At 58.7% G+C, this 17,616-nt stretch overlaps 2 protein-coding genes across 2 annotated transcripts; both read right to left on the bottom strand.

Moving 5' to 3' along the window:
- Positions 1-952: 952 nt before the first annotated feature.
- Positions 953-2,817, bottom strand: LOC129545063 (mastin-like). Its single transcript, XM_055408863.2, is given in 6 exon segments — positions 953-1,130; positions 1,242-1,396; positions 1,895-2,057; positions 2,060-2,171; positions 2,318-2,498; positions 2,668-2,817. Coding segments are annotated over 6 exon segments (843 nt in total). The 5' UTR covers positions 2,729-2,817; the 3' UTR covers positions 953-959.
- Positions 2,818-10,236: 7,419 nt separating this feature from the next.
- On the bottom strand, positions 10,237-13,663 carry LOC129545826 (mastin-like). The gene is made up of 5 exons (XM_088833054.1): positions 13,603-13,663; positions 13,270-13,450; positions 12,789-13,063; positions 10,490-10,650; positions 10,237-10,404 (listed from the first exon to the last, which is right to left on the bottom strand). Exons 1-5 carry the CDS (start codon positions 13,661-13,663, stop codon positions 10,237-10,239), a joined length of 846 nt encoding a protein of 281 aa, XP_088689180.1.
- Between the last annotated feature and the right edge of the window lie 3,953 nt (positions 13,664-17,616).

Here is a 17,616-nt window from a genome sequence, read left to right as displayed (position 1 = left end):
CTCAGCTTGTCCCGCTGACGCCTGGGGTGATCGCCACTTAGGTCCTTCGACCATGGACCCAGTTTCACCGACCAGGCTCCTGTCATTGCTGCTGCAACAAATGTGCAGGTCCTCCAGTTGGCACAGAGTCTAAACGGTCAGCTATCTGCCCAGTTTGTTTTCAAGGACTACGAGTCAGCTGTGTCCAGTTTGAGCTCAAGCCAGTTAAAACTAATTAGGACACCAAACACTGTAACTGGGCCCCAAACGTCATCCTCAGAGCCCTGGGTCCCACAGGGAGAGGGGCCAGGATCCACTCTGGACAGACACTTCACTCTGCTCAGGAAAAGCTGGCTCTCCACATGGGTCCTGAGGGGCCGGGCCGGGGTGGGTCAGCTGGAAGCCAAGCAGCGTGAAGACGGGGACCTGGACACCCCTCCCGCTGGGCCCCCCCACCAGGGCTATCTCCGCAGAGCCCAGGCCCCTTCCTCCTCCAGTGTCACCTGGACGCACCTCTGAACCCCAGAGACCAGCTGTCTAAGGGGGCCCACAGGACACATCCCGTAAGAAACAGCTATAGTTGTGAGAGACGCCGATGGGGACCCCACTCTCCTGGTGCGGGTGTCAGGTAGGGAGGGGAGGAGAGACGTGTGGACTGAGGCCCCAGGGTCTCAGAGAAGCGGGCAACAGACGGCAGTGGGGGTAGGGGGAGAAACCGAGGACACCTGCCCCGGGAGGTGGGCCCACCCTGCTCCCCTCCGACTGTGCCCAGGGAGCCCACCCAGGGACCCCCCACCCCCACCCCAGTCAGGTCAAGCACACACAGCCTGGGAGCAGCTCTGCACAGTTTAATGAGGCTCACATCACAGACAGCTGACTGCCGGCATCTCCCTTCCACACGGTGCCCCCTTCTGGAGCCGCTGCCTGCTCCCCAGGACCACCAGGGGCCCCTGAGCGAAGAAGATTGGGGGTCTCCAGGCCTAGGGCCCTGGGGACAGCGGGACATACTGGCGGATCCAGGACACGTAGCTGGTCACCCGGGTGTACACCCCAGGGAAGTTGGGGAGTGCACAGCTGTGGCCCCAGCTGACAACTCCCACCTGGACCCAGGAGCATTTCCAGAGGCACACCAGGGGTCCCCCGGAGTCACCCTGCAGGAAAACACCACTCAGTAAGCACTTCCCACGCCCCCAGGCAGTGGGGCTGGCGGGTCCCTCACTAGGAGGTTGGGGACAGATTAGAGGGTGAGTCTGGGGTCCCACCTTGCAGGAGTCCTGGCCCTTGCTCCCGGCACACAGCATGTCGTCCTTGATTGGCTTGGTGTTGTTTGAAATTTTCCTGTAGTGTTGGTTACAAACCTGGTTCCCCACGACGGGCACCTCCACCTCCTGCAGGTGGTAGGGCGGGGGCAGGGGCGCTGCGGGGAGAGGCTGGGTGAGCTCCGTGCTGGGGAGGGGTTCCCCTCGGTCTGCAGAGGGCCTGGGGACCCACTGCCAGTCCGACCCTGGGGTCCAGACCCAGCGCCCCTGGCCTTGGACTCAGTGTCCCCACAGCCATAAATTTGGGGTTTGATTACATGACTCTCAAACGTCTAGATGCCCATCCCCCTGCAGCATGGAGGAGCCCTGAGACCTTGGTGGGTTGCCCACACTCGGTGACCCAGACCTCCTCCGCATGACCTGATGACCACCTTGTGCGCTCAGGCTGAGGGGGTCAGAGCCCAGGACAGCCAGGGCAGAATCTGACAGAGCCCAGGGCTAGTGGCCCACCCCTGAGGTTGTTCCAGAAGGTTCCCATCCAGAACCACGCAGGACACCCCTCCCTGGGGTCCCAAGGTCTGCAGAGTGAGCCACTTTCCCTGAAGACCCAGCCTCCCCAGTTCCTCATCCTTCACCTCAATTCTCCCCAAACCTACAGTGAACCGTGACTCTGCCCCAGCCGGTCACCCAGCACATCTTCCTCTCGGGGACTGTCAGCGAGGCAGGCGGGAGGGAGACCACTCGGACGTGAGGGGAGAGGCTCACAGGGGCCTCCAGCCTAAGCAGGGCGATGTCCGCCCCTCCCTTAGCAGACAGGGAGGTTGGTTGTAATCAGGGTGTCGGACAATCTTGGACACTTTGATTGGCTTGTCATGGTCATAGAGTCTCAGCTGCCCAACTTGGACCATGATGGCAGAAGCCTGCAGGCTTTTCCTGGGGAGAGGGACCGGGAGCCACTCAGAGAAGGTTGGGGACCCCCAGAGCGGGGGAGGGACCCCTGGACACCCACACACACATCCCCCAGCCCCCTTTGCTCCCCACCCTCCTTGCAGCCAGCCACAGGGACACAGAATACTCACAGCTTAACACAGTGGGCAGCGGTCAACACCCACTGGGGGTGAATGAGGGACCCCCCACAACAGTGTTTCCACCGGCCAACTGTCCTATTGTAGACCCTCAGGCTCACCTGCCATGGGTAGCTCCTGGCTGAGACATCGCACCCCCCCACGATGCCTACCAGCTCATGTCCTGAGCCAGGGCCTGGAAAAGCAAGGTAAGGGGCCATCAGGGACCCAGACAATGACCTTCCCAGGCAAAGCTCTTCAGAAGTGGGGAGGCCCCTGCCCCCCAGATGTGCTGACCCTGGGTGCAGAGACAGGTCCTGGGATCCTCAGGACCCCTCAGGGCACTGTGTGGGGTGCGGACTAACCCGGGGTCACGGGCACGGAACCCCCCAGGCAGGGGAGAGTAATGACCAGCAGCCACAGCATCTGCAGGCAGTCTTGAGGGGCAACTGGACCCCCAGCACCAGCTTTGTGAAGGGTGGCCCGAGGCTCCGGCTGGTCTGGATGGGAAGGTGGCCTCCTCCAAGCTGCTTCCACGTCTCTGCCCCCAGTGCCCCCAGGGCCCCATTTATCCCCCTCACACAGGAAATGGGCACAGGACTGTGGCTGCGGCCAGGTTGGTCCTCTCCCTGTGGGGGCTGGGGACCAGGGCCAGTTCAACTCAGCCTCCTTCGGCAGGGGGTGGGGACGGGGGCCTGGGCAGGGGAAGAAGCGAGGGCCCGGGGTCCCTGCCCGGGTGGGTCCCACTGGGAGGGACACTCGGTGGGCAGAGAGGGAGGAGGGAGACGACCGAGGGGCGCTGACTGGCCACCGCCCAAGGAGGGGGTCCTTAATCGGAGGCGAGGTGGTGAGGCCAGGGCCCTGCTCTTCTGGGTACCAGCCACCTCCGGGGACCAAGGGCTGCTCCCCAGCCTGGAGCCCAGTGCCTGGGCTGACAACCCTCCTGACGTCTCTCCCAGACCCTGAGGGCTCACAGTTATTACCGCCCATGGAGGCTCCAGATCCAGGACAAAGGAGCGTTCCAGCTGTGAGAGTGCGGGCTGGGCGCCCACGGGAACGGGAAGGCCCGGGCGCCCCTGGGGGCGTGTGGTCTCAGTGCCGCCCTGAGCACAGCCTCTGAGGGCAGGACAGGTCTCGGGGCGTGCCGGGTGGAGGGTTGGCTCAGGGCCTGTTTGTTCTCAGGTTTGAGGTCGGGAAAGAATCAGAGGATGAGGGGTGAGGGTTTCCCTGGGCCCCTCCCTGGGCCCGGTTCCCAGCCCCTTGGGAGCTGGCACCCCTCTGCCTGGACCCACTTGCAAGGTGTCTTCTAGGAGAGCCTGGGGTCCAGAGGGACCCCTGAGCATGGGGAGGTGCAGGCATTTGAGAGAACTCAGCCAGACTCAGGAGGGCCGGAGGTGTTTCCCCCAATTCCCCAGGGAGCCCAGGTCCCGTGTGGCCTGAGTGATGTCCCCTGCATTCCTGTGTTAAAGCCCTGGCCCCCATTCCTCAGGATGTGACTATATTTGGAGAGGGGGTCGTTAGAGAGGTCACTGGGGTGATGGTTTAATCAACATAGCTGGTGTCTTTAGGAGAAGGACATAGGCACGCATGGGGAGACCTCGGAGGGCCCAGGGAGAAGGTGCCATGTGCAGGCCGAGGACAGAGGTCCCCGAAGGACCGGCCTTGCCCCAGCAGGTCTCCACGTTCAGCACCGGGACTGGGAGGACACACGCTCCCACCCGGTCTGCGGGGCTTTGCTCTGCAGCCTAGTGTATCCCCACCCCCTACTCTACTTCCCATCGGCCCGCGGGGAAGAGGACCAGGGAGGGTGGGGTCAGGCTGAGCTGCAGCCTCTCGATGGAGCTGCGATGCTCTGAAGGCTTGGGGCTTCTGCCCTGTGCAGGGTTCACAGATGGTGGCCGTGTCACCTGGGGATGGGGGCCTTCAGGACCAAGCCCCAGGCCCCCAGGAATGTCGTGTCCAAGGCCCGCTGGGCCACCTGCGGCCCCCGCACAGTGTCGCAAGAAGAGATTAGGTGATGGGCCTGTGGGTATTACCCAACCCCTATCTCTGGACCCAGGCCCCTGGTCCAGGCCGGGTTGCCTCACAGCCGAGCCCAGGAGCCCCAGGCCTGGGAGGAGGGAGATGCTGGGCGCTCACCTGCAGGCTCTTCTCTGCTCATGCAGGTCTTCAGTAGGGAGGGCTGGGGGAGGGCAGCAAGGCCCAGGGTTGGGGGAGTGCTGCGTTCGCTTCAGACGCGCAGCACAGTGGCTCAGTTACACACAGACGCACATATTCTTTTTTGTATTCCCCATTATTAAAAGACAATGTAATTCCCTGTGCTATACAGGAGACCCTTACTGTCTATACATAGTAAAGTGGATCTTGTATTCCCCATTACACATTATTAAAAGACACTGAATGTAATTCCCTGTGCTATACAGGAGATCCTTACTGGCTGTCGATACATAGTAAAGTGGATCTGTTAATCCCAAACCCATAACTGATCCCTCCTCTTTGGTCACCATGTTTGTTTTCCATGTCTGTGAGTGTGTCTGTTTTATGAACAAGTTCATCTGAATCATATTGTAGATTCCACATAAAAGTGATGTCATACGGTGTTTGTCTTTTTCTAACGCATGTCACTTAGTGTGATACGTCTAGATCCATTTATGTTGCTGCAAACGGCATTATTTTATTCTTTTTCACACTTGATTAATGCTCCATTGTATATATACACCACGTCTTTATCCATCATCTGTTCATGGACATTCAGTTTGCTTCCAAGGCTTCGCTATTGTATTAGTGCTTCTATGAACACTGGGGTGCATGTATCTTTTCAAACTAGAATTTTGTCTGGACATATGACCAGGAGTGGTGTTGCTGGGTCATATGGTAGCTCTGAGGCTTCCCAGGTGGATTAGTGGTAAAGAACCCACCTGCTCTTGGCAGGAGACACAAGGGATGTGGGTTCAATCCCTGGGTTGGGAAGATCCCTGGAGAAGGGCATGGAAACCCACTCCTGTGTTCTTGCCTGGAGAATCCCCATGGACAGAGGAGCCTGATGGGCTGCAGTCCGTGAGGTCACAAAGAGTCGGACAGGACTAGAGAGAACTAGCACAGCTGCATGCGTGATAGCTCTCTTTTTAGTTTTTTAAGGAATCTCCATACTGTCTTCCACAGTCGCTGACCAGCTTACATTCCCACCAACTACAGGAGGCTCCCCTTCCCTTCACAGCCTCCCCAGCATGCGCTATTGTAGACTTCGTCATGATGGCCATCGACCAGGCATCTCTGCCCTGAACACACTGCACACGCTGCAGAGGAGCCCGCCTCCCTGTCTGAAGCCCGCAGGCTGTGCCCTCAGCGCTGCGAGGGCTGCTTCGCCTGCATGGTGTTTCCAGTGGGTGACCCCACGGCTCACCCCCCGTCTGCGGCAACACCAGCATCGCGGCCTCCGTCATCCGCCTGCCTGGATGGCGACAGGGCTCCCCCGACACAGTCATTCATCTCAAGCAGAAGGGCTTTCAGGTCGTGTCCAGATTCTGCCAACACGAACATAAACAGTGTTTCCATTTGAATCAATTGCTGACGGGCTCTTTTACCACCTCCCCTCCCCACCCTGAAGGATAAGGGCAGCAGCCTGGCTCCCGAGCCACCCTGCAGGGCGGAGGGACCTCCCATCAGCCCTAGAGCATCTGCTGCCTGCTTCTGCCACCTCCAGGCACCGTCTCCTCAGTCTTCGCCCATCTGGGGTGCAAATGGCCCCTTCTAGATGCTCTCCAAAGGGCTTCCTGGGGACCTGGCGGGGACTAGCTTTCAAATACTCGTCTTCCATCTCTTATTCTGTAACCTGCCCTCGGTACTTGGTACTTGTGGTCTGTCTCTCGGGCTGAGGTTCATGGCCTGTTCCCAGCAGCACACGGCAGCCTGTGGCCTGGTTTTGGAGCCCCCGCTCCCCATCGCTCCCCCTCCTCACCTGGTCCTCAACCTGAAAGCACCTCAAACCCCCATTCTCCAGCATAAATCCCATCCAGACAATGGGAAGCAGCTCAAAACTTGGCTCTCATCAAACACTCCTGGTAAGACCAGGGGCACGCGTCCTCTTCATCCTCGAGGACGGAGCCCCGCGTCAGCCACACCATCCACAGCTGGAGACTCGTCCCAGCAGAAAGCCTCACACCTCACCCTGCCATCAGTGTGGCTTCACAGCAGGACCGATGTCAGGCGGGTCCACCCACCGACAGCTCCCTAGTCCCTCCAGAGGGATGTCACAGAACGATATGCTCTCCTGACTCCAGAAGAGCCTCGGCAGAGAAAGCTCCTGAACCCACAGTGGGAAGCCTCTCCACACCTGTATCACTAGCCCTTGTCCCCTCCCCGCCAGGATTCCCTCCCCTTCCACAGGGAGCCTCCCCTGAATTTTCATCTCAGGGCAGAACTGAAAGCAAAAAATCAGGCGGCACCCCCAGGGGCGGGCTGGGCAGGTGGAGGGGATCCTGACCATGTCTAACAGTCTGAGGAGTCACAGCTCATTTGAAAAATCAATAGTTGTATCAGATGATCCCACAGTAACTGCAGATGCAAGTTGACAGGCAAGTAATCTTTCAGAATGGTGAAGAAAACAATTTAGAAGCAAGCAAATAGCCGTTTGAGGAAGAGGGCAACACAAGCATATTCTCAGAAACACCACATCCCAGACCTTTGAATCAATTACAGTAAAGCTCAATAAAAGGCAAATGTCCCAAGAGATACAGTCAGCAAAGGAAATCAAATCTCATCATCAAGCCCACTCTTATCTTTTTAAAAGAGATGCCATCAAAGAGAACGATGAAATAGGCAGCCACAATGACCCAGAATTAACAGTCTAGATGCTGTCCAGATGGCCGATTCGGGAGATGTGAGACAGGAGACGAACGGCCGATCAACGTCTTCTCTTACTGGGGTTATGCACAGATGTCTGTTCTAGAAGAAAAAGGGAAGAAGGCAGAGAAATGCTGGGACAACATAAATTAGTAAGTTAAGGAAGTAGAAGCCAGTCTGAGGACGTCAGTGATTATATGACATCAAGGCAGCTCACACACCAGCACTGAGGGAGCGCATCGGGAGCACCCTGGACACAGGTTCCTCACGAGAGCGCGACCCCGGAGAGTCAAGGATGGAAACGATCCTGCAGACAAACCCCGCCAAAGGGGAGCACGAGCCACAAACAGCACATCGGGGGCGCGCTGGGTTTCATCCAAACCAAAAACCTACGTTCCTCAAAAAACACTCCTAAGAAAATGGGGTGAGGAGTCCCAGGGAGAAAATAATCGCAAAGCATAAAATACTTGTATCCAGAACAGATAACGAATTCCCCAGACACCATCCTGAGAAACAAAAATGTGTTCAAGGTTCAAGGCCACAGGTTCAAGGCCTTGTCCCAAGGCCACGTCCCAAGGCCACAGAAGCGGAGCCCAGAGCCAAGGTCACCTCCAAAGCTGACTGAGCCCCTTTGTAACCATTGCCAAAAGCCTCCCCCCACGATCATCACTAGCAGATTTCCTCACCCCAAATTAGGCAAAGGTGCCCACCCCAGCTGTCAACCTACAGTGCTCTAAAATAAAAAGTGTTAGTTGCTCATCTGTGTCTGACTCTTTGCGACCCTGTGGACTGCAGCCCCCCAGGCTCCTCTGTCCATGGGATTCTCCAGGAAAGAACACTGGAGTGGGATGCCATGTCCTTCTCCAGGGGATCTTCCGACCCAGGGATCGAACCTGGATCTCCTGCATTGCAGGCATTCTTTACCTCCTGAACTGAACCAATTACATAATGCCAATCTTCCAGCAGGAATTTTCTCTGTCTTGAGGCTGCAAAAAATGGCTACTAACCCATGAAAACTGTCAACTCTCCCTGGCCGGTGAGGAGGTTGGCCTGCTGTGCTCGCAGCACCTGCATTATCTCTGCTTTTTGTTCTTATTGAGCTCCCTCCCTACTGCAGTATTTTGTGTCTGGAAATTGCCTTCCAACCTGCAGTTGGACTGCCCCAACAAAGCCCAAGTAGAGAAAGTGTTTACAAGAGAAGCTAGGAGGGTGCCAAGGAAGCACATGAAAACGCACAGCAGACTGAGTCATTAGCAAAATACGGGTTAAAATAAGCGCTAACCTGTTAAAATGGCATTTTAAGGCCAATGACAAAGCCAAGGGCTACAGAGCAAAACGCAGGCTTTCCGAGAAGAAGGAAATGGACACACATTCCCATGAAAACCAGTGTAAAATGTTGGCCTGATACATACTCACCAGAGACCTGGAAAAGCACCAATATCGTGAGCAGGTAAATTCAGGTTAAAAAAAAAAAAAAAGGAAAGAAAGTTCAAATAAAAATAAAAAGGTAGGTGACTTCCCTGGTGGTCCAGTGGTTAAGACTCCAAGGTGCCAAAGCAGGGGGCGCAGGTTCACTCCCTGGTCGAGGGACTAAGATCCCGCTTGCGGTGCAGCCAATATATTAATGAATTAAACAAGATGGAAACAAACAGCAGTGCGTTCACGAGCAGAGAGTGTTGGACGACGGACGCAACCCGGAGGCCAGAGGCTGCGGCTAAGAGTCAGGCGGGGAGGGGGCGGCCGCAAAGGGCACACAGGGAGTTTTGGAGGTGTTGGGATGGGCAAGGGTGGCCCGGCCAAGCCCTTCCCCGAGGACCACAGCCCAGGAGGCCCGTATCAGAGGGGGTGCAGCTCCCGGGCTTGGGGGGCCAGCGTCACAGTCCTTTCCCCTCTGGGAACCACCTACTCCTGATGGCAGTGGTCTCCACCCACTGTCCAGCCTCGTCTGAGGCTGCCCACCACGATGTTAGGCCCTCCACAGTCTCGTGGGGTCTTTCCCTGGGGATTCAAGGTGCCCACGGGAGCCCTCTGAGCAGCGGAGGGCCTCACTCTGCCCGTTGAGGGAGCCGTGTGCCCACTTCATAGAGGGGGCCGCTCCCTACCCCACGTGCCCCGCCCCGTCTCAGCCATGACCCCTTGGAATGCTCCGAGCCTCAGGCCTCGAGTCCCCAGGACACATGTTGGGTGGTTCCTGCCCCCAGGACCCAGGCCTGGACACAGGTATGTGTGGGGGGCACCCTAGTGTCTCCAGGGGGACCTCGTCGGGGCTGGGGGCCCACCCGCTGCCAGACCCCAGGCTTGTAAATGCTACGGAAAGCGGCAGGATCCATGTGTCCCCGGGTGCCTCCAGGCCCCAGGTGGGAGTGACTTTCCAGGCTGAGTATCAGCCTCAGGGAGAGAAAGGGGAATGGGCGGAAGGGTTCATGGGGTGGCCAGTCCCGGGGGTGACCCTCCACAGGTGCTGGCAGCTGTGATCTCACCCGTGTCCCTGAAATGCGCAGGGTGGGGCGGGATCAGGGCCACCCCTTCACTTACTGGGTTAAAGCCCCTCCTACTCACTCCAGAGATCCCTCCTGGAGGTGAAAGTCCTGAAGCAAAGTCACGGGAGGCAGGGCAGGGGGAGGTGTGATCAGAACAAAGTCACTGCCCTGCATTCACTGGAAAAGGATGCACCCTGGGCAAAGTTAACCCTCCCCCACAAGCTCCCAGAAAGCTTCCCAGGAAATGTCCCCACCCCTAGATGTGGCAACCCAGCTTGGTGCCAGAGTCCGCGGACCGCTCCAGGGTCCCCCACACCGCTCCATCCAGCAACCACAGTGCGTCCATGCCGCGATCCCAAACCACAGCCAGGGGCTGGCTTTTCCTAGTTTAATGGGAAACAGGGTGAGCGGGAGGCCAGGGGCCACCCCACTGCCAGGAGTCAGCAGCATACAGGGCTTCTCTCTGTCTCTCCCTCCCAGACAGGGGGCCAGTGTCTCGGAGGGTGAGGGGAAGAGGGGTTTGGAGGACACAGCTGGCCCTGGGAAAGACATGGGGTGTTGGCCGGGAGGGTTAGCAGTCTTCTCATTGGGAAGACCCCACCCTGGCCCTGTCTAGGGTCTGGGGGATGGGACGTACTGGTGGATCCAGGACACGTAGCTGGTCACCCGGGTGTACACCCCAGGGAAGTCGCGATGGCCGCAGACGTCTCCCCAGCTGACTACTCCCACCTGGACCCAGGTGCCATTCCAGCTGCACACCAGGGGGCCCCCAGAGTCACCCTGTGGGAGAGGCAGCCCTCAGCACCCTGCAGGGGACCCTCTTGGGTGAGGAGGGTCGGGAGGACAGGGCGGGCCTGGGTCCCACCTGGCAGGAGTCCCGGCCCTCGCTGCCAGCACACAGCATGTCGTCCTTGATGATCTGATGGGCGGCATCTGCAGAGGAGTTCTGGTAGTGCTGGTTACAAACCTCGTTCCCCACAATGGGCACCTCCACCTCCTGCAGGTGGTGGGGCAGGCGCAGCAGCCCTGTCGGGGGTCAGGGGCTGGGTGAGGGCAGGCACTCACTCTGCTCCACGCTGGGGCATCAGCGGTCGGCTCCAGGTCCCCACTGCCAACCCTGACCCTGGGTCCAGACCCAGCACCCTGAGGCCCTGGGGCTCGGCTTCCCCACGGCCACGCCAGGACGCAGGGCTCCATAAGCCTAAGGACAGGACAACCCAGGATGGCGTTCTCCCGGGAATTCTTTCTCCCTGGAGAAGGGACATATCAAGCACTTAACCTGACAAAGTGCTCTAAGCCACGTGGGTTCAAGTTTTCACCTTCTGACATCTGAGACCACAGCAGACCCCAGCTTCTCTTTCTCTGTTTTAATTATTTTTTATTGGAGAATCGTTAATTTACAATGCTGCACCAGTTTCAGGGGTACAGCACAGTGATTCAGTTATACGCAGACATAGACGGTTACACATACATCAAGATGCTCCGTTTCAGCTTCTATCCCATGTAGGTCATTACAGACTGTTGACTAGAGTTCCCTGTGCTATACAGTAGACTCTTGTCAGTTACCTATTTTACATATAGCAGTGGGTTTTCTCCCTCCCCAGCCCTTTCTCTCCTGGCAACCATGTTTGTTTTCTATATCTGTGACTATTCCTGTTTTGTAAATAGGTTCATTTGTACAGTTTTTTTAATACTCCACATATAAGCAATATCACAAGATATTTGTCTTTTTCTGTTCTGACTTCACTCAGTATGACAATCTCTAGGTCCGTCCATGTCACTGCACATGACATGACTCCGTTCTTTTTCATGGCTGAGTGATATTCTGCGGTACGCGTGGACCACATCTCCTTTCTCCGCTCATCTGCAGTGTGCATCTAGATTGTCTCCATGTCTTGGCTGTTGTGAACGGTGCTGCAGTGACTGTCAGGGCACAAGTATCTTTTTGAATTTTGGCTTTTTTCAGGTACATGCCCAGGAGTCAGTCCCATCCCTAGCTTCTCAATCCCAGGTTTGCTCATCTGCAGGAGGACAGTCAAGGTCCACCCTGGTGGTCATGGTGAGGACCCCATGAAAACCATGGGAGTAATTGCTGGGACCTGGCAGAGAATAAAGGCCCTGAGTCCCCAGCGTCCACAAACCTGCCCACCTGAGACCCAGGCCTCATGAACATTCAGCTCAAAGGGGAATCCCCTTCAAAATATCATACAGAATTAGTGGATGACCCAGAAATTCCATACCTTATCTAGACCCAGAAGAATTCAAAATAGATGCTCTAATAGGTGCTGGGAGCCTCAGGCTCACAGCAGCTTGACTCACAGGAGCCAAAAACTGGCAAACCCTCAGGTATCCATCAGCTGGTGAACAGATACACAGAATGTGGTTCATCCACACAGTGCAATATTACTCAGCCATAAAACAGGAATGAAGCGCTGAGACTCACTACAACGTGGATGAGCCTTGAAAACACGCTCAATGAGATGAGCTGGACACAAAAGACCATACATTGCATGATTCCATTTACATGAAGCTTCCAGAATAGGCAAATCCGCAGAGACAGAGAGCTGGTGGTGGAACTAGAGGCTGGGGGAGGAGAGCCAGTGCTTGAGGGAGAGGAAACCTCTGTGTGGGGGGACGTTCTGGTGGCCAGTGATGGTGATGGTTGTGCAGTCATGTGAATGTACTTCGTGTACAGTTAAAAGTGGTTAAGATGCAAACCTTTGTTAGGCATGTGCTGTGCTTAGCCACTCAGTCGTGTCCAACTCTCTGTGACCCCATGGACTGCAGCCCGCCAGGCTCCTCTGTCCATGGGATTTGCTAGGCAAGAATCCTGGAGTGGATTGCCATTCCCTCCACCAGGGGATCTTCCCACACCAGGGATCGAACCCAGGTCTCCCACATTGCAGGAGGATTCTTTACCGACTGAGCCACCCAGGAAGCCCAAGAATACTGGAGTGGGTATTCTTCTCCCTTCTCCAGAGGATCTTCCCAACCCAGGAATCAAACCGGAGTCTCCTGCATTGCAGCTAGATTCTTTACCAGCTGAGCTACCAGGGAAGCTGTTGTTAGGTATATTTCACCCCACTAAACAAGGAGAGGATTCCCCCACATCACAGAGAATAAGGCGTCTCTGGGCACGCCCACTGGGTCTCACAGAACCTCACCTCCGAGTCTGATGTCACCCCAGCCGGTCACCCAGCACATCTTCCTTTCGGGGACCCTCAGCGAGGCAGGTGGGAGGGAGACCACGCGGACGTGAGGGGAGAGGGTCACAGGGGCCTCCAGTCTCAGCAGGGCGATGTCCGCGCCCCCTTTGGCAGACAGGAGGTGGTCGTAATCAGGGTGTGGGATGATCTCAGTCACCTTCATCAGCCGGTCTGGGTCATAGAATCTCAGCTGCCCGACTTGCACCCTGAAGGCAGAAGCCTGCGGGCTTTCCCTGAGGGAGAGGGGCCGGAAGCCACTCAGAGGCACCGGGCTGGGGCAGGGCCGGGCTCATCTTGCAGCAGGAACCGGGCTGGCCACTGGCAGAGCTATGGTTTTCTGTGCAGCCCAGTGCCTGGCCCCCAGCCCACACCAACACCCCCCTGTGCCCCCACGCCCGCTCCCCTCCCCAGCCACGGTGGCAGGGGTGGAGTGACCCACCGTCCAGTGCAGTGGGCCGCGGTGAGCACCCACTGGGGGTGGACGAGGGAGCCCCCACACACATGTTCCCACTGCTCACGCTGCTCGCTGTGCCGTCGGAGGCTGGCCTGCCATGGCCACCGGCCGGGAGGGGCGTCGTGCACCCCCACCGTGCCATGCTGCTCCCTCCCCAGGTTGGGATCTGGGAAGCCGAGGAAGGGAGCCATCAGGGACCCCTGCCCGGCTGCACACACTCAGTCCCTCCTGGGGGTCGACTGACAAGTCCCCTCTGCACCGGTGCGGGGGCATCTGGGCGGCCAGGGCAGGGGACAGGGACAGGGAGTCAAGACTCACCCAGGGACACAGGTAAAGAGCCCCCTGGGCCCAGAAGGGTCAGGAAAAGCAGCCACAGCATCTGCAAGGGAGGACAGGGCCCCCGGTGAGGCACCCAGGGCCAGGACTCCAGGGGAAGGGTGGACAAGCAGGCTGAGTGGCTGGCTTCCTCATGGGGGTGCACCTCTCACTCCTCTCCAGCCCCTCTGAGCCCCTTTACCCCCCAGGTGGGGGTCGAGGGAGCTGCGAAGCACCTCCTTTCTCCAGCCCCGTGGGGACCAAGCTCGGTGCATCGATCAACAGTCATTGAGGCGCTCCTGCCCCCGCCCTTGCTGGTAACACCCACACTTTGCTGTGCGTGCACGCTGTCCTGTCCGACTCTGTGCGACCCCAGGGACTGCAGCCTGCCAGGCTCCTCTGTCCATGGGATTCTCCAGGCAAGAAGACTGGAGTGGGTTGCCATTCCTCCTCCAGGGGATCTTCCCAACCCTGGGATTGAACCCGCGTCTCTTTTGTCTCCTGTATTGGCAGGCGGGATCTTTACCACTAGTGCCACCTGGGAAGCCTGACATCCAGAACCTCAGCTGTCAACCCACAACCAGGCCAGTGGAAACAGGCCCAGAAGAATGTGAAGAGGATGCAGGTCTGCTGGACGAAGTCCTGGAGCACTGGCCCAGGCTGGCAGGATGAGGGGCAGCATTCGCCAGTGACCGGGCTGCTTGAGCCGCGGGGCAACCAACCCCTGAGGCCACTGAGCTTGGCGGGGCAGCTGGAGCACGCCACCATCTACCTGGAGCACAGCTGGCCGCCACCCTCACCGCCGCCAGTGGAGGGACACGGCCCCCTGTCTGCTCTGAGGCTGGGGTTCTCGGAAGCTGTTGCTGAGACAGTGTGACCGGCTGGGCTGTGGAAGGCAGGTGGATGGAGCCAGGCTGGGTGGAGGGCGATGAAGGGCTGACCACCGCCTGCAAGGAGGCCCAGGACATGCACAGCCCTCATGGGGACAAAATGCCAGCCCTTACACCACCCTAGATTAGCCAGGGGGCTGACGGGAGTGAGGCAGCCACAAAGGAGCTGCCAGCCCCTCAGACACTGGTCAGCAAGTGCTACCAGAAGGGGACGTGGCGGCCCACCCCGTCCAGCACCGTCCACTGTGTGTGGGGACAGCAGCCATGGGACAGGGGAGAGTGAGGCTCAGGGTCCAGCCCACAGCCACTGCGGCCAAGCTGGGGGCCAGTGTCGCCCCCCCACCGTCCACTAGACCGCCTTCGGCAATGACCTGCAGACTCACCCCATCCCTGAGGTGTCTGAGCTCCGTCTGGCCACATGGACATCTGGGCTGGGGCTGTGGTTCCAGGCCGTCACAACTGAGGTGGGCCAGGGGCGCGTCTGCATGTCCCCTGCCCTCCATTGTGACACAACAGCCCTTCCCCCAGCGGTCAGTGTCATTGTCCTACCAACAGGATGCCCCTCCTTCTTGCCCAGGGGCCTCTGGACACAAAGCCCAGCACAGCCAGGCGTCAACCGCGACTTTGCTTTCCACATCCTTACGACACTGGGGCCCTTTGAGGGGCCGTGACCCTTGACCCTGCAGAGTGCAGACCTGTGTGCTCCGGGAGCACCAGTCCCCACTGAGCATGCCAATGGGCAAGCCCGGATCCCCTTGCACCCTCTTGCACCTGTGTGGCCCCCACACTCCCCTGTGGAAACCCTGCTCCCCACATGGCACCCTGTTTCCCTCTGGGGGCCCTGCTCCCCCAGCCCCCGTGGCCCCCACTCCCTCTGTGGCCCCTGCACCCTGATTCCACAGTTGGAGACACAGCTCCAGAGGAGGCCTGCAGTTCTGCCCAGGCTTTGTCCTGGAGGACAGCCCGCCCCCTGACGTGTTACTGCCCAGCTGGGCCACCAGCCAGCGGTTCCCAGGTGTGCCCAGCGGGCGCCCGGCCATGGGTTTCTCTCTCACCTCCTGAGCTCAGAGTGGGTCTGGGTGCCGACACCATGGGACGGGATTCAGACACCCGAGCTCTCAGACAGTGGTGCCGGCCAAGTTCCTCAAAACCACAGGTGGACACGCCTCCATCACCACAGGAACAAACCTCTGGCCCTTCCAGGAGCAGGAGCGCCGACCTGGGCCTCTGTCCACAGGGCCGGTTGCTCCCTGGCAGAATTGTCCATCGGGGCGGGCGCTGGTGCCCGTTGCTGGGAGGCTAAACCAGCCCCATTGAGAATGTCCCCCACCGTGACCACTTTTCCACCAGCTGCCTGGCTGGCTGGGCAGCAGCCAGTGCGCTTCGCTCCCAATGGGAAGAACGGCAGGGCGCCGCCACCCGCTGCTACTTTGAAGGCAGTATCGCCCACCCCCCAGCTTGGGACCACTAATTATTCAACTGATATCCCCCTGTCCCTCCAGATCAGACTGGAGCTGGGAGGCCCCTCAATCCAGTGGTGGGCACCCTTGTAAGAAGAGGTAAGGGCGCTGGGAGACACATGGAAGAGACAGCCGTGGAGGTGACAGAGGCAGAGACAGGAGGCCACGGCCACCACCAGGGATGCGGGCGACCCTGGATGCTGGGCAGTCCTCCCAGAGCCCCCAGGACACCCTGAGCTGGACCCCCGCCTGCAGCCGCAAGGATGCCTTCCGTTGCTGTACGCTTGGCAACCCACCAGGAAGAGCCCACCCAGCAGCTGCTTGGCCACAGCCTCAGGCAGGGACACCCAGAACCGGGGCTCCTGGGTTCAACGAGCTGCACAGAGAGGAGGCGGGAGGCCGTGACCCTGGTCCCACCTGAGGGCACAATCCGGCCGCTCCCTGAGCTGAGGACAGCGGCAGGGCAGGAGGGCCTCAGAGCAGAGCGTGGTGGAGGATGCAGCTGAGTGAACAGTGGGCGTCGGGGAAGGAGCAGTGAGGGCCCCCTCCTCAAACACCCAGGAGGGCCCGACATCGGCCCACGCCGCCAGCACCCTGGCTCCTGCCCGGGGCTGAGGGCTGAGGAGCCGCAGTGGTGGCCCTGGCACAGGCAGGAGGTCACTCCAGAAAAAGCTGGGGCCATGGCAGTGCCCTACAACTCACTACCCCACCTGGAACCAGGTTCCCCTCCGGTCACAGCACCGCACTCAGCGAGCTCAGATCTCCAGGGACCCATCACTCCCTCTGGGGGCCGGAGTCACCAGCATCCTTCCTGCTCCTCCGGGTTGCCCAGAACCCCAGAGCTGCTCAGGTCTCTACAGAGAACAACCCAGATCCCAAGTGGCCAGGGCACCATCAGGGGGAGAGAGTCTGCATACAGGAGGGGCGGGGCCCTACAGGCCCTGGCACAAGCTCTGGGTGAGCAAGGGGCCTCCTCCCGACCCCCCACTGTCCATCCACCCACAGCGGTGGGTGTGGGTGTGGAGCTGGCTCCCAGGGCCCAGCTGATGGGGACACATCACAGAGGTGACAGCCAGGAGCCCTGGGCCCCCAGGGCCAAGCCTGAGCCTGGGCCCTGACTTCCCACCTCCCGTAACCCAGATCAGGTGAAATGGGCTGGAGCAGAGCCAGGGGAAGAGGGGGGCCACCACTTCCGAAAAGAACCCCAAGGGAGGACACTGGGGGCAAAACAGGGTCTGAACACGGCCATCGGATCTGCCAGAACCAGAAGCAAGAGGTTTGAGGTTCATGGGGGAAAAGCCTCCTGACTATTATTGGCAGATAATGTGATTTTCTTCCAGGAAAAGCCAAAAGCTTCAACTGAAGAGGTTTTTAAATTAAGTTTCTTAAAGTGTCGAGATGGAAGATAAATATTTTAAACACAAATAAGTTGAGAAAGAAAGAAAGTCGTCCCTGCTTCCCAGGGATAACTGTGGGAGGGGCCAGTCTAGAGCCGCATCGGCGCCCCTTCCCCTCTAATAGCTGCATGAGGAATGTTCGCAGGTCTGTGACGACCGCAAAACTCTCCTGAGAAGGGGGTTTGAGGTGGCTGTCATCAAACATCAACCCTTCAAAACCCCACCATGACGTGAACTGCAGGCAAATCTGGTCGTTTTCCCGAGCGTGTC

The sequence above is a fragment of the Moschus berezovskii genome, chromosome 27 (assembly GCF_049115385.1).
Source record: "Moschus berezovskii isolate FMDL1 chromosome 27, NW_MosBer_1.0, whole genome shotgun sequence".
Taxonomy (NCBI): domain Eukaryota; kingdom Metazoa; phylum Chordata; class Mammalia; order Artiodactyla; family Moschidae; genus Moschus; species Moschus berezovskii.
Note: the sequence above shows the minus strand (reverse complement) of the source record. Positions and strands in the feature narration are given on the sequence as shown.